We start from the raw sequence: 15,738 nt of genomic DNA, 5'->3' as shown, positions 1-15,738 counted from the left end.
TTTGAGACACTGGCCCAGTGAGTCCACCAGCATCTGCAGCCTGCTCCAGGAGTCACCCCCAGCAACATCTGTGTTGCTCTTACTAAGTTTTTATCTTATCATTATAAATGATTTTGTGAATATTACACTCCAGCACTGGTTGTAGGTAAAAATGTGCTGTAGGGAAGAGGACTCTGCCTGCAGAGGCATGAAAATCAAGACACAGAAACCAGAAATTGCTAAAATAAAACTAACAGTTTCTTTTAATTTTCAGTGCTCTGTTTTTAAATAGTCTGTCCCAGAGCACAAAACCCAGTGTCATTTCTCTCACCATAACCATTGATTCATAAAAGAATAAAGAGAAGAAGAGAAAAAAACCCAAACAACCCTCTGGTACAACAAAAATACACCTTTTGCAATGCTTCACTCTACACTGTTTCAAACTGTGGCTATTTGAACGTGCAGCTAATTTTCTGAATGCTCTGAAACTCTTTTTCCATGAGGATTTCTATTTCCAAAGTGCCTTTAATGCTCAGAGACACAACTTCTGATACTGCTAACCCTTGAAAAGAGCCAGCTCTTGCTCTCACCTATCCAAAGCAGCCTGGTGGTGTCTCTTTGAGCTAGAGGATCCTGTGGGTGTAGAGGGAACTGTAATGCTCCTCTACATGAGGAGCTTCCAGCCCTCTTCCACTCCACAGATCCCTGGCATTTCCTGTAGGTGTTTCAGATCTTGCTGGGCTTCAGCACCCTCACAGAAAAGAACCTCCTGGGTTCCAGTTTGTGCACGTTGCACCTTGTCCTGTCACTGGGCACCACTGAATAGAACCTGGGTCCATGTTCCTGACCCTTGCCCTTTAGCAACTGATAAGCATTGATCAGACCCCCTCTCAGTCTGCTCTTCTCCAGGCTGCACAGCCCCAGGGCTCTCAGCCTTTCCTCATCAGAGAGATGCTCCAGGCCCCTCAGCATCATCGAATTGCTTTGGTTGAAGCACTTTTAAGATCACTGAGTCCAGCCATTCCCTAACTCTACAAGTCTGGAGCTAACCCAGTACATCTCTGCATCTTTTAAACACCTCCAGGGATGGGGATTCAACCACCTCCCTGGGCAGCCTGTTCCAGTGCTTAAGAACCCTTTCAGTGAGGAAGTTTCTTCCAATATCCAACCCAAACCTCCCCTGGGCAACTTGAGGCCATTTCCCTTTGTCCTATTACTTGTTACTAGGGAAAGAGACCAACATCTGCCTGACTACAACCTCCTTTCATGAAGCTGTAAAAAGCCTCAGCTGGACTCTCTCCACTCCTTGTCTCTCTTGAGTTGCAGAGCCCAGAAGTGGACAGAATACCCCAGAAGTAGACTTACATCCAGCAATTGTTCTGCAGCAGAATTTGCCTTTTAAAGCATCTTTTTTCCAGCCCAGAAATATACAGACTGTGGCATAAAGAGTGAACTTCCCCTCTGTGTATCTGTACAGACCATTGCTCAAGCAGAGCTGACTCCACAGGAAGCTCCTTTTGCTCACTCTTCTTCCACAGTATTAACACTGCTTTCTTTATTGAAGATAACATGAAGAAATTGAGTAAATGCCACATCAAAACACACTTGCTGTTCATTTATCAACAACTTTTCTGGCTAAAAGCCTTAATCCTACAAGATTTGCTGTTTCTGTCTTGCTGTAGCATGCATCTGGGGCTGGGCTTTGCTTCAGCAGAAGGCAGACAGTGCTGCCTCTCCATGGGTTCACTGGAAAAGCACAGGAATGCCTCCTTCTGCCCAGGTCCTGATTAAAGACATAAACCGAAGCTCTTTTTCACCATACTGTGCTCAAGAATCCCTCATGTCATATCCAGACTCAGACTCTCAGTCTCCAGATCTTCCTAGAGATTCCTCCAAGGGCCTTGGGTTGCCTCACACTGCAAGGTGTGAGCACATTGAACACTCTCAAACAGGAGCAGATATCATTTATCATTATTTTCAATGACTTATCTGTTATGTTTCTTACTTATTTTCTTATTTCTTTCAAAAGACTTGGTCAACAGCTCAGAAAGGCAGGGCTGAGCTTGCACTGTGCCCCAAGCACTCAGAGCTCTGCTTTTAGGCAGGACCTCCTGAAGAACTGGAGTGATAATCCAGATCCTGTAGCCATCATTTACAGGACTAGTCCCACTGCAAAAGGTTTCGGGTGCACACCAGGTTACTGCCATTCTAAAACAGCTCTCACAGACAAGACTTTTCCCAGAAATTCAGACACTTATGGCAGATCTGTTGCTCATGAGAGTGAATCTGAAGACCTGCTCATTGAGGGTGAGAGAGGGGCTCAAGTCTGAGTTCTTGGATTTGCAGACCTGGCCACCAACCCTGCAAGTCTAGCACACATAATTATCTTGAAAACCAAAATCCAAAGCAGAGACAGCTGTGAGGAGGGCAGGAATCATCCCAGCCTCTGCTGTGTACACACAGCAACTGTTTGAAGGCTTGGTGAAGCCTCTGCCCTCTCTGTTTGTCAGGAACTCCCCAGATTCTGCATCTGGCCAATGCCGTTTACATTTCCCACTGGCTGGGGGAATGAACAATCTTTGCAGAGCGGTGGAATGAAGAAAATGCACAAATAAAGGCTTTGAAGAGCTCGTGAGTTCATCATCACATCAACAGCTTTCTGGTGCTGGCTGGTGGTGGCTCCTCCATCTTAAAGTGGCTGTCCATGTCCAAGCAGTGCTCCTGAGGAGGACTCTGGCAGCATAAACCATGGACCATCATTATTATGCAGCTAATTGTGACAAAAGCTTACGAGCCTCCATTGTGTCTTCTGGAAGGGTACCAGGATCTCCACTGGCCATCTGAGATCCTCGGGGAAGGCCTAATCCCCTGATAAAGGGGCCACAGCTTTCTTTCCATTCGCCCTGTGGCTTTCTCCAAAGGGTTCCTCATCCTTCTCTTTGACGGAGAACTTTTTCCTGAAGGCTTGCGTTAAGCTGGAGGAAGAACCTTTCCTAAGGGTGCTAAGTTTCTTCCGAAAGTTGCCTCCTGAGAAGAAATAGAGGAGAGGGTCGAAGCAGCAGTTGGCAGCTGCTAAGGGGAGGGTCACCACGACGGATTTCTGGAGCTTTATGGCGTCCTTGCAGCTGGTGTTGAGCCGCAGCACGTGGAGGTGGACGGTACGCAGGACGTGGTAGGGAGTGAAGCTCACCAGGAAGGTGAGAGTCACGATGACGATCATCCAGACAGCCTTCTTGCGACTGCTCTGGTTCTTCCTCAAGGAGTTCTTCAGTAAGGTCCTTATGATCATGGTGTAGCAGATGGTTATGACAATGAAGGGAACAATGAAACCCAGGAAGAGGGCAATGAGGTCCAAGATCACCACCATGTTTGTCTTCTGGGAGTCTTCGGGGGGTTCGAAGCACTTGGTCTTGTTGGCGCGCTGGTAGGTGCCGTTCCGCAGGAAGGGAGCGCTCGTCAGGGTGACAAACACCCAGATGCCAACACAGACAAATTTCGCCTTCTTCTCCGTGACCAAGTGGATGTTCTGGACTGGGAAAACGATGGCTATGCAACGGAAGAAGCTCATGGCAGTCATGAAGAAGATGCTGCAGTACAGGTTGACGTAGAGGGCGTAGGAGCTGATCCTGCAGAGGAAGTCGCCAAAGAACCAGTTGCCCCTGTGGACGTAGTAGATGACGCGCAGAGGCAGGGTGCACACGCAGAGGAAGTCAGACACAGCCAGGTTCATCAAGTAGACCTGGAAGGCTGTCCTCTGCTGGTAGGTTTTGATGAGGACATAGAGCACCACACCGTTGCCCATGAAGCCCACGATGCTGATCATGGAGTAGAGCGTCGAGTAGACGCGGTTTCGGAAGTCATCGATGGAGTGCTGACACGACAGGTTGTTGGGCAGCCCTGACATCTTGCCTGGTGATGAAGAGTCAGGCCTGAGGAGGAAGAGCTCAGGTGAGATGCGTAAAGCAGCACATGGAAGTAAACCCTCACTTTTAAATAGGAGGAAGTGGCCCCAAGTTGCTCTGGGGGTGTGTGTGGGGGTGCTCAAAACTGATGTTAAATTGTGTGCATTCTCACTCATAAACATAGTCTGGCAGCGTTGAAGTGGAATTTCTGTCTGTCTCCAGGATTTACTGGGAATTCAGAACCTTCCTGGGATGCTCAAGGCTTCCAACTTTCAGTCAAGTACATTAAAGCCCAACAAATACCACAGAGGAGATGAGGGAATCCTTAAGGCAAGAGAGGATTTTTTTTTCCCCTCAGGCTACTTCGGGACATGCTGGGGTGCCCGAGCAACCATTCCTGTGACTGCACAGAGGCCTTTGGCCAGAAGAGGCATCCAAGGCTCAGCACAGCTGTCAGAGATCAGTGTGCTGTACATCATCACCTACCCTTCACCTTAGCTGGCATAAATGGAACTTATCTAACGACGCTCATTACAGCAATCAGAAGGCAGCAAATTCACATCTGTGTCCCCTCCACACCCCATAAACACTGCCTCTCAGCAGCCTGCTTCTGATGGTGGCAAAATTCAGATCTCACACCCAGCTTGGATGAGTCTGCTGGCTTCTCAGATCCACATGATGGGAAGCCTAGAGTGGGTCTTACCACCACCAGACATCACTCCTGCAAGCTTCTCATGGCTCCAGCCATCTGTCCTCTGCAAGGACCAGCCAGAAACATGAAGCTGCTGCCCTAGTGGAGCTGTGAGAGGACACCAAGCCCTGGGTGATGCTGACATCCAGCCTTCATCCCACACTATTGGCATCTCTGTTTGCCTGAGGGCTTCACTTCAGGCTTGAGTTTCAAGTTACGAAAAGACAACACCCCAACAAAAGGCTAAAATGAAACTTGTGGTAAGATTGATCTGATGAACTCATTGTTTGGGAGGAGCAGGTAGTGTAATACTATGAGAAAAGCTCATTGCTTGTGTTTTTGAACTGTCAAGGCAATCTAAGAGAGGTGCTGAAGCTCTTCCTAGGGGTACTCTTATCTCTGGCTTAGTGCTGAGCAAGCAGACCTGGCAAGCAAACCCTGCTGTGCTGTGCACTGCATGAACACATCAAGATCAGTGCCTCAGCCTGAACTCTCTGAGCTTCCCATGGCATCACAGATAGGTGTTTTCTCAGACATTAAACCCAACACAACCAAGATGCTTGAGCTCAAGAGGCTGGAATGGGCTCTTGTGAGCACTGCGGCTTCTTCTGTCTTCCTGCACCTGCAGGCAGCAATGACTGGCACGAAGGAGGAGCAGAAAATGAGACAAGCTGGGATGCATGGCCAACCCAGGGGATAAACAGAGAGGTTTCCCCAAAAGCAGCACTCAGATAAGAGACAGGGCTGCAGATGGAGAAGTGGAGAGGAACACTGGGGGAATCAGGCAGCACAGGCAGAATCTGCATCTCCCAGCCGTTCGGGCTCAGGTTCTCACATGCCTGTTCAGAGGGCATGAGCAGTATGTGTCTGCAGAAGGAATTGTGACCTTCTGCCACTGTGGGCTTCTCCTCCCTTCTGCCTGGGATGGTTTTAAGGCTGTCTTTTTAATTTTTCTTCACAAAGTTCAAGCAGAGAAAGTGAAAGAATATAAATAAATCACTATTGGGTATAAGAAAGCACAATAATGATTATTGTAGCCTGGTTATTGTCAGAATGGGAGGGGGATTTCAGCTGCCCATTTAGCTGTCCTGCCTGAGAGAGAACCAAAGGAATCCCAGAATCTGAGGTTGGAAGGGACCTCGAAGATCACCTGGTCCAAACTTTCTTAGGATCAGCTGGGTCCAGATCACTAGAGGATAAACATTTCAGCCCCTTAGCTAAACTTCCTTATTTAATCTTTCTGCCTCTGCACACTGCTTACGTGACATTGAGCTGCATCATAAACATTTTATCACCTTTGGGTCAAAACTTCAGCCTTCCCAGCTGCTGTCCTTAAAGGGATTAGCAGAGAGCGAGCAACCACACAAGGGATATGTCTGGAAGATAACTACAACCAGCTATCTATCACATTTCTAAGCAGAATTTGAAGTGGTAACTAAAAGGAAAGCTGATGATTTCAGTACTGAAGTGGACTGTTGAAGTAAAAGAGAGCCCCACACCTAGAAGTATAGCTGTAAAGACCAAACCCCCCCCAAACCACCATTTCCTAGCTGAGGCTTTAGACCAGGTTTGCATCCCAAAGACAATTATCACTTCTGCCACTTTTTGGGTTGGAAGAGACCTCCAAAGGTCATCTAGTCCAACTCCCCTGCATTCAGCAGGGTCATCCCTAACCAGATCAGGCTGCTCAGAGCCCCATCAAGTTTAGTCCCAAAAGTCTCCAGGGATGCTTCCCCTGCCCCAACCCCAGGCAACCTGATCCAGTGCCTCACTACCCCCGCAGCAGAGAACCTCCTCCCAATGTCCGATCTAAATCACACAATTGTTTTTGGTTGGCAAAGACCTCTAAGATCGTCGAGCTGGGGTTCCTCAGGGCTGTGCGTGAATTAGAGGGTGTGGCGGTGATCGCCGGCTGAGAAAAGCAACCCGAGATAAGCAAACCCCCGGCAAAGGACCACCGCAGTGTTGCTCTCCCTTGTCTCACGCAGCACACCTGGTTCACAGCTGGTCATAAGCAAACTACACCACATTTAATTACACAGCCATAAAGCACAGGACCGAAGAGGATGCTGCTGTTTATTTTGAGCTCAGAGGTGAAGCACCACTGGTCCTAGGACAACTTCGAGCCCCAAGAGAGGAATAGGAGTTGCTTCAAAACACCTCGGAACGGACTCCTTTCTGCAGGAGGAACAGGCTTTGCGCTTAGAAAGAACAAAAGAACGAAAAACCCCAGCAAGGAGCAGCAGGTAGCGAACCGCCCGGCTCCCTAGCGCGGTGTAACCGAGCCCCGCGGCTACAAACCCGGCTGCAAACCTTTTCCCGAGTCAGGATTCTGCCGCTGCCCGGGGACAGCCCGGGAGCACCGGCCCGGCACCCCCACACCCCAAAGGAGAGGACCCTTGTGAAAACTTACCTTAGCCGAACCAGACCACAGCTCTGCCAGGGCCGCCCCTTCAGAGCCCTTAAAGCCCCTCCCGGCCCCGCCCCACCAGCACCAGCCCCCGCCGCCCCGCTTCCTTCGGGAAGTGCTGGTCCTTGCTGGGAGAGTCCGTCCCGAAGGTGGGGGTACCCCGCTCCCCCCTCCTCTGGTGATGTGGAAGCCGTTTGGGGGAAGCCTTGGTTTTTGTGTGGGGTGGCTCCAATCTGCACTTATTGCAGCATCTGAGTCAGATCTGCCATGAAGAACTTCTGTTCTCAGCTGCATCCCCAGCTCCTGGAACCCACCTGGTGCTGGTGTCCCCTGATAAAACCTCGTCCAGCTCCTTTGCAATGAGCAGGTGTAAGCAGTGACAGAGGGTGCTCCTGCCCTAAAGGTGCCTGCATCACCAGCAAGTCAAAGAGGTTTCTCCTTCCTCTTTGCTCAGCCCTAATGAGGCTACAGATGGAGCACTGACTTCACTTCTGGGCTCCTCAGTTCGCGAGAGAGTCCAGTGAAGGTTATGAAGATGCTGAGGGGATTGAAGCATCTCTGTGAGGAGGAAAGGCTGAGAGTCCTGGGGCTGTTTAGCCTGGAGAAGAGCAGACTGAGAGGGGATCTGATCAATGTCTGAAGGCGGGGGGGGGGGGGGGGGGTGGGGGACAGGGGACAAGAGGGTGGGGCCAGACTCTTTTCAGTGGTGCCCAACAACAGGACAAGAGACAAACTGGAATCCAGGATGTTCCATCTGAACAGGAATAAAAACTTCTTTCCTGTAAGGATGCTAAAGCCCATGAGCAGGCTGCCCAGAGAAGTCGTGGAGTCTCCTTGTCTGGAGAGATTCCAAACTCAGCTGGATATGGTGATCCTGGGCAACCTGCTGTGGGTGAGCCTGCTTTAGCAGGGGGGCTGGACTAGGTGATCCCCAAAGGTCCCTTCCAAACCCTGCCGTGCTGAGATTCTGTGATCACCACAGTTCTGTGTGGTTGGGTCACTATCTGGCTAGATTTTGAGCCATTTTTTTCTGCCCCAACTTTGTTTTGATTGCTAGTTTTGGACCTTCCAGAGACCTACATGTGGGTGAGGCCAGGCTGGCTGCATGGTCCACCCAGATGGGCTATAAAAGGATGAAGCTTGCATGTGGGAAACAGTGGAAGACTGAGAGCATCATGAGCATGCAAGTGCAAATGGGACAGCCTCAGCTGCATGCCAGCAGGACAGGAAGGTGCCCCAGTACAGCCTCTGCTGTGCTTGGCTGAGAAATTGCACTGGTGGAGGCAGATCTTTTCACCTAGTGGCAGGTCAGCACTGAAAATCCTGACTTCTAGTTGCACTGAACCAACATATGCATCACAGAAGATCTTTTCCTGCCCTCAGGGCCAACTTTGCCCCTATACTGCCCTGGAAGTGGTGGCAGCATGCTGTCTTCTGCAGAATTTGGGTTCTCAAAGGTACAGCTCCTGGGATCTTGACCACAGACACCAGCAGAGCTGTTTGCCCTGTCCCCACATCATCCTCAACCCTGCAGTTCTGTGTGGGAGACTAAGATGAGCAAAGCTCTCTGCCAGACCTTCCTTGGATTGGGAAGGTCATGCAGAGATGCTGCAGTGGCCAAGAAATAGCTCTAACAGCCATTTGGGAGCCAGAAAGGTGATTTTTTTCATCTGATCCCAACTGACCCCTGGCAGGCACTCCAGTAGTAAGCTTTAGCTTCCCCTGGGAAATAACAATACTTAACTACACTTCCTCAGAATTAAGTTCCAAAGTGGCAGGCACACACACTCAAGCAGAGTAACCAGCTGAACTCTGCCTTCTGCTCCTGGGACATACATCTCAGCAAGTCCTCCTTTTCCCATGGCAGCTCTGTGAGGTGGAGGACACTTGAAGGATCCCCTCCCTGCCTGTCCCTGCCCCTGTGTGTGAGGCTGTTCCTGTCCACACCCCACACTTATTTAGGAGTGCTCAGTGCAGGAAGGAAACATCCCTGCTCTAGGACTTGCTCCCCCAGTTTGGCAGGGGTGGAATTCCATGGTGGGGCAGATGGGGAGGAAAGTATGTGGTGAGAGGGAGAGTGGTTTCTTCCAGCCCTAGCTCCCACAAGAGCCCCTTGGACCCTAATGTCACTGCTGTGGTTGGTCCTGTGGCTCTTTCTGAAGGGAAGGGATTGCTGCTTGGTGCTTATGAAGTTTCTCCAGCTTGTAGGCTTCTTCTATATCTTCTGGCACAATGTTGGATAACAACATTTATCAACCTCCTGCAGATGGTTGGGCAGTGACATCCAGGCTTTGAGGCTTCCCAAACTCTCCTCACTAACAGGGAGTAGATCCCAGGTCTGTGTCAGCTGGCTGAGTGCCAGAGCCTTCACCTGGGGCAGGAGCAGAAAGAGCAACCCAGAGGCATGCAGCTGCAGAAGGGATGAGCCAGGCCCCATGCCAGTGCTGAGGTGGGGAGATGGCACCAGGGTTCTGTGCTGGGAGAGCTAGAAGGGTGCAGAGCTGAACAGTGTCTGGAGGAAGGCTGCTGGAGAGAGCACTAACTCCACATGGAGCCCCCTCCATAAATAAGTGTTTCAGTATGCAATAAAAGCCTGACCATCTCCCAGGAGCCACTTGGCAGCATGGGACACTCAAATCATAACTTCATGGAATCATTCAGGTTGGAAGGGACCTCAGGAGACATCTGGTTCAACCTTCTGCTCAAACCATGCCAGGCCAGGTTGCTCAAGCCTTTATCCCACTTGGTCTTTAAGACTTCCAAGGATGGAGGCCCAAGCACCTCCCAGACTGGCCAACCCACTGCACCACCTCCTGCTCTGTGCACTGGTTCTGCACTTTGCCTGTGGTGCTCCTGTTGTTGTTACTTGGTTCTGCCATCCCTTCTGCTTTTTTGGGTCAATTTTTTTTTCTCTATTCCTTCTGCTTTTTGCTACTCAGCTTTGTAATTTCTTCTCCTTTCTCTTTGCTGTTCCTTCTTCTTATCTTTTCTGCTGTTTACTCTCATGAACAGGAATATTTTTGCTTGTGAGGTCAGGCTGAAGTTGGAGTGGGATTGAGAAGTCTGCTGCTCCAGATGTGCTGGCAGAAGAGGCAGACTTACAGCACGGAAAGGATTTCTTCACTGCATTCCTATGAAGAGGTTAAACTTTAGCTCTGATATGAGAAGGCCAAGAAGACACATGGCTTTTGGTGAGGTCCAGACATGATGAGCAGAACTGCAGAACTTGTAAGGAGCTGGATGAAATCTTTTGTCCTCTGGAATGGTTGGCTGAAGAGTTGGGAGTGTGGTGAAGGCTGAAGGTAAAGAGGAAAGAAGAGAGAAATGGATGCCAGCAAGGGAAGGAGAGCTGCTCTTCAGGATCTGGGACTGGGCAAGGGTAGCTGTCCCCTGCCCTTTCACTTCCACTGTGGTGCAAAATGATTTCTTTGCTCTCCTTTCCAGCTCACTAGAAGTCTGGGCTAAAGGAGTGACAACCTGAATTCCAGCCATACCAGGGAGCCAGCCACAGTTTGGAAGGGGTCATTTATCTGCTTTAATAAACCACAGCTGCTGAGGAGATGAACCAGCCATCACCCTGCAGACTCTTTGCTCAGGGACTTTCAGAGCACTTTAGAGAGCTGAGTGATGTGGCAGATGTTCACAGCCACCTTGATGAGGCTCATTAGTGGCACTTCCTGCGTGCCAGCAGATGTCCATGTGAGTGGTGACTGCATTGGAGACATCAGCTCCTCCAGCACTTCACCAGAGGAACCTGCCTAGATAAGATGCCCTTTGCCTGCTATGAAAGGTGATTATTAATTAGCAACACAGATTTTAATGGCTTGGCAGGTAACCAGAGGCTGAAGATCTGTTGTGTTAGTGCTTAATGAGGGTAGCTTAATGCTCAGATGGTAAATCAGTCTGATTCCCCTCTCAAAGGACAATGGGATAAGGCAGATTTAGGGGCATGGGAGATCTGTCTGGGACCATCTGGAAAGAGCCTGATCATGCTTTAGGGTTAAGGAAAGCTGCCAGTTAGCACTGACTGACCTTCCACTGCCTTCTCCTCCTGGACCCCAACTCCCCAGCTCCAGTCAGACACCAGACTCCAAGAGGTTGAGCCCTCCATTAAATGTTATCTCAATCCAGCCCACTGCACTGCTTCTTCCTTTGCTGCTGGAGTTCAAGGGAACTCTAAACATCTAAATAGTTTCCAGCCAGAAGGAGAAAGCTTTTCAACTGCTTTCACACTGGCTATTTCTGAAGAAGAAATTGGAAGGACTGGGTTTCATGGTGAAAAAAACAACCTTTGAACACGTGGCTGCTTCTTTCCTCTCCTGGGACTTCCTAAAATAGGTTGTTTCTCTTTGAATTTTATGTAAAAGGTTGGTAATCTAAACTTCAGTTCACAGAATCCTTTTGCTTGGAAGAGACCTTTCAGATCATCAAGTCCAACCACTAACCCAGCACTGCCAGGCTACCACTAAAGCATGGCCCTGAGCACCACATCTACAGAATCACAGAACTGTCAGGGTTGGAAGGGACCCCAAGGATCATCCAGTTCCAACCCTCCCTGCCGTGGGCAGGGACACCTCACACTAGATCAGGTTGCTCAGAGCCACATCCAGCCTGGCCTTAAAAACTTCCAGGGATGAGGCTTCCACCACTTCTTTGGGCAACCTGTTCCAGTGTCTCACCACCCTCATAGTGAAGAACTTCTTCCTGACATCTAATCGAAGTCTCCCCTCCTCTAGCTCAGATCCATTCTCCCCACTCCTATCACTCCCTGACACCCTGAAAAAAAGTCCCTCCCCAGATTTCTTGTAGGCTTTTAAATCCCTCCAGGGATGGGAACTCCACCACTTCCCTGGGCAGCCAACCTTTTTGGGGAAGAAATTGTTCCTCCTGTCCAAACTAAATCTCTCCTGGCAAAACTTGAGGCCATTTCCTCTTGTCCTATCAGTTGTCATTGGGAGAGGAGACCAACCCCTACCACATTCCAACCTCCTTTCAGGGAGTTGTAAAGAATGGAAAGTGTCCCCTTGGTATAGGTATGGGCATGGGTACAGGCTGCCTCAGGCTCCCTGAGATGCTGCAGTCAGAGTGCTTCATGTTGTTCCTGCAGTTGGGTGCACTTAGACTGACTCACACCTGGGTTTAGAAGAGCCTTTGGGAGAAGGAACCATAATTTCAGCACCTTCTGCCAGGAAAAATTCCTGGAATCAAGGCTTTTGGGGACCCTTTAATCTGCTCTGATCCTTTCACCTTGTGTGAAATGAAAAGATAGAACTGTCAGGCCAAAACTCCAGGCAAGGGTCCAGAAACTCTTTTGGAGAGTGTCAGCTAGTGAAGGACCTCAGCAAGTGATGACAACTGGCCCATGCACCACCACCTGATCATACTCCAGACAAAGACACTACACAGGTGCTTGTCAAAGACAAGGTTTGTGTTTTACCTCTGTGCCAGTTCCAGGACTGGCTTTACCAGCTGCTGAACACCTCTAGATCTTGTTGGCATCACAGAATGGTCTGGGTTGGAAAGGACCTCCAAAGCTCATCCAGTCCAGCCCCTTCTGCAGTCAGCAGGGGCATCCCCAGAGAGATCAGGCTGCCCAGAGCCCTGTGAAGCCTGACCTTGAATATCTCCAGGGATGGGGCCTCAACTACCTCCCTGGCCAAGCTGTTCCAGTGTTCCACTACCCTCATGGTGAAGAGCTTGCTCCTGACATCCAATCTAAATCTGCTTCTCTGCAGTGTGAAGCCAAGGGCAGGCAGGGATCCCTGGTGCCTTGCAGCTTAGCATCTCAAGTCCCTTTCATGGTTAAACACCTTGAAAAAGAGAAAAATTAAAAGAAATGACAAAGGCTTTTGGACTGCTGATTTGAAAAGCTAGGGTTTCCCTGGGGTTTTTTAGAGTCCCAGCAGGTCAACCTGCAAGAAAGAGGAAAGCCATTTTATCAGAAGATCTGTCCTGCTAGAGCCAACTGCTGCTTCCTCTTCCTGTTTTGTTCACGTATCAAGTGAGGGCTTGAGCAGATGGGGGAGATGTGGCTTGCTTTAGGCTGTGCCTTATGTCACAAGTCACACTGCAGACACCCCAGCCAAGACCTGAGCCACGTTCAGCATCCCTTTGGGGATGAGTCCTTCCCAGGCAACACAGCAGAAGCTTTTCCCATGCCTGCAGGCTTCGTTTATCACAGCCTCAGAATAATTCTATTAATTGTCCTGAGGTCTTACAACAACCCCCACCAATGCTGCAGGCTGGGGAAGAGTGGCTGGAAACTATTTGGTGATAGAGGACCTGGGGGTGTTGGTGGACAGCTGGCTGAGGATCAGTGTGTGCCCAGGTGGCCAAGAAGGCCAATGGCATCTTGGCTTGGATCAGCAAGAGTGTGGCTAACAGGACTTGATTGTCCCCCTGCACTTGGCACTGGTCTTTCCTCAAAAACTGGGATCAGTTTTGGAGCCTTCCTTGTAAGAAGGACATTGAAGTACTGGAATAGGTCAATGAAGCTGGTAAAAGGTCTGGAGCAAGTCTTCAGAGGAGCAAGATGATGGGACTAGGGCTGTTTGGCCTGCAGAAAAGGAGACTAAGAGACTTGCTTGCTCTATACAACCTTGTGAAAGGAGGTTGGACTGAGGTGGGGACTGGTCTCTTCTAACACAAGGAACAAGGGATAGGACAAGAGGAAATGGCCTCAAGTTGCACCAGGGGAGGTTTAGGGTGGATGTGAGGAATGATTTCTTCCTCAAAAGGGTTGTCAAGCTCTGGAACAGGCAGCCCAGAGCAGTGGTGGAGTCTCCATGCCTGGAGGGGTTTAAAAGCCATGGTGTGTCCAGCAGGGCTAGGGAAGTTCTTCTCCCTCTCTACTCTGCCCTGCTGAGACCACACCTGCAGTACTGTGTCCAGTTTGGGGCTCCCCAGCTCAAGAGAGACAGAGACCTGCTGGAGAGAATCCAACAGAGAGCCACAAGGTTGCTCAGGGGTCTTGAGCATCTCCCCTGTGAAGAGAGACTGAGAGCCCTGGGGCTCTTTAGTCTGGAGCAGAGAAGGCTGAGAGGGATCTGATCAATGTCTATCAATATGTGAGGGGTGGGTGTCAAGGGGAGGGGGCCAGGCTCTTTTGGGTGGCTCACAGTGATAAGCCAAGGAACAATGGGTTCAAACTAGAACATAGAAGATTTCAGCTCAACATGAGGAGAAACTTCTTTCCAGTGAGGGTGACAGAGCCCTGGAACAGGCTGCCCAGGGAGGTTGTGGAGTCTCCTTCTCTGGAGACTTTCCAAACCCAGCTGGATGCATTCCTGTGCAGACTACCCTAAGTGAAGCTGCTCTGGCAGGGGGGTTGGACCTGATGATCTCTGGAGGTCCCTTCCAACCTCTGATACACTGTGAGACTGTGTGTGTGAGATGTGGTGCTGAGGGACATGGTATAGTGATGACCTGGCAGTGCTGGGTTAAGGGTTGGACTTGATCTTAAAGGTCTCATCCAACCCAAACAATTCCATGAAATCTCTGTTGGATGCAAACCTGCCCAGAGCATTGCACCATTCTAAGATCTTTTACCAGAGTGGGACGGACCTGAGGTGCATTTATTGGCTCTTAGACTAGGACTGGGTGTGAGGGCAAGTTAGCCCTGACTTACTTTAGGCTTCATAGTCTGTGTTGGAGGTCAGCATTTATTTTCAAACTGATAACAGGTTGGGGTCTTGATTTTCTGGTTTTGGTTCAGATACTGACACTCATTTTATGGATTCTTACCACAACTTTTGGGGGGTGAAAAAAAAAAAAACCACAACATTCTGACATACAAATAAAAATAGTCTGTTGGGGCTTTTTTTTTTTTTAATGATGTTTTCCCCCTCCCACACCAGTGAATTTAAATCCTTTGATGTTTATCTTTTGCTAGTTTATTTTCTGATTATGTAAACTACCAGGCTTTCTTGTCTTTTCCTTGGAAGACAGGAAAACAAACATATCCCTGGAAATTCAACAGTACACAAGAAAACATTTCTCGTGGGGAAACTGCTTTAATCTTCTTTTGGGAAGTAATCTCAAAAGACAAAAATAGCCTGTGTGAGTTGGCTTTCTCCTCTTCTGAAACAGAAAGGAGGAAACTTCATGACAATATGTGAATTTTATAGAATGGCTCAGGTTGGAAGGGACCTCAGAGATCATCTACTCCAACCCCCCCACCATGGGCAGTGACACCTCTTAGCTAGACTCAGCTGCTCAAGACCTCATCCAACCTGGCCTGGAACACCTCCAGAGAGAAGGCATCCACAGCCTCCCTGGGCAGCCTGTTCCAGAGTCTCACCACCCTTCTGCCCAAGCTCCAGTCTAACCCTGCCCTCCCTTAGCTTCAAATCATTTCCCCTTGGCCTGTCTCTAGACACCCTTAGGAAAAGTCCCTCTGCAGCCTTGCTGTGGGATCCCTTCAGGTACTGGAAGGCAGCTCGAAGGTTCCCCTGGAGTCTTCTCTTCTCTAGGCTGGACAGCCCCAGCTCCCTCAGCCTGTCCTCCTAGCAGAGGTGCTCCAGCCCTCGGGTCATCTTTGTGGCCTCCTCTGGTCTCACCTCAGCAGCTCTGTGTCCTTCTTATGCTGGGGACACCAGAATTGGATGCAGTATTTGAGGTGGGGTCTGAGCAGAGCAGAGCCAAGGGGCAGAATCCCCTCTTGCCCTGCTGCCCACACTCCTCTGGCTGCAGCCCAGCACACAGCTGCCTGCTGGGCTGCAGGAGGGCACTGCTGGCTCATGATGAGCTTCTCAGCA

At 49.8% G+C, this 15,738-nt stretch overlaps 1 protein-coding gene across 1 annotated transcript; it reads right to left on the bottom strand.

The window, feature by feature from the left end:
• Positions 1–261: 261 nt before the first annotated feature.
• Positions 262–6,994, bottom strand: CYSLTR1 (cysteinyl leukotriene receptor 1). Its single transcript, XM_054388487.1, has 2 exons — positions 6,986–6,994; positions 262–3,908 (listed from the first exon to the last, which is right to left on the bottom strand). Exon 2 carries the CDS (start codon positions 3,881–3,883, stop codon positions 2,840–2,842), a length of 1,044 nt encoding a protein of 347 aa, XP_054244462.1. The 5' UTR covers positions 3,884–3,908; positions 6,986–6,994; the 3' UTR covers positions 262–2,839.
• Positions 6,995–15,738: the final 8,744 nt, after the last annotated feature.

The sequence above is a fragment of the Indicator indicator genome, chromosome 17 (genome assembly GCF_027791375.1).
Source record: "Indicator indicator isolate 239-I01 chromosome 17, UM_Iind_1.1, whole genome shotgun sequence".
NCBI classification, from domain to species: Eukaryota; Metazoa; Chordata; class Aves; order Piciformes; family Indicatoridae; genus Indicator; species Indicator indicator.
The sequence above is the reverse complement of the archived record's forward strand: the minus strand, read 5'-3'. Positions and strand labels throughout refer to the sequence as shown.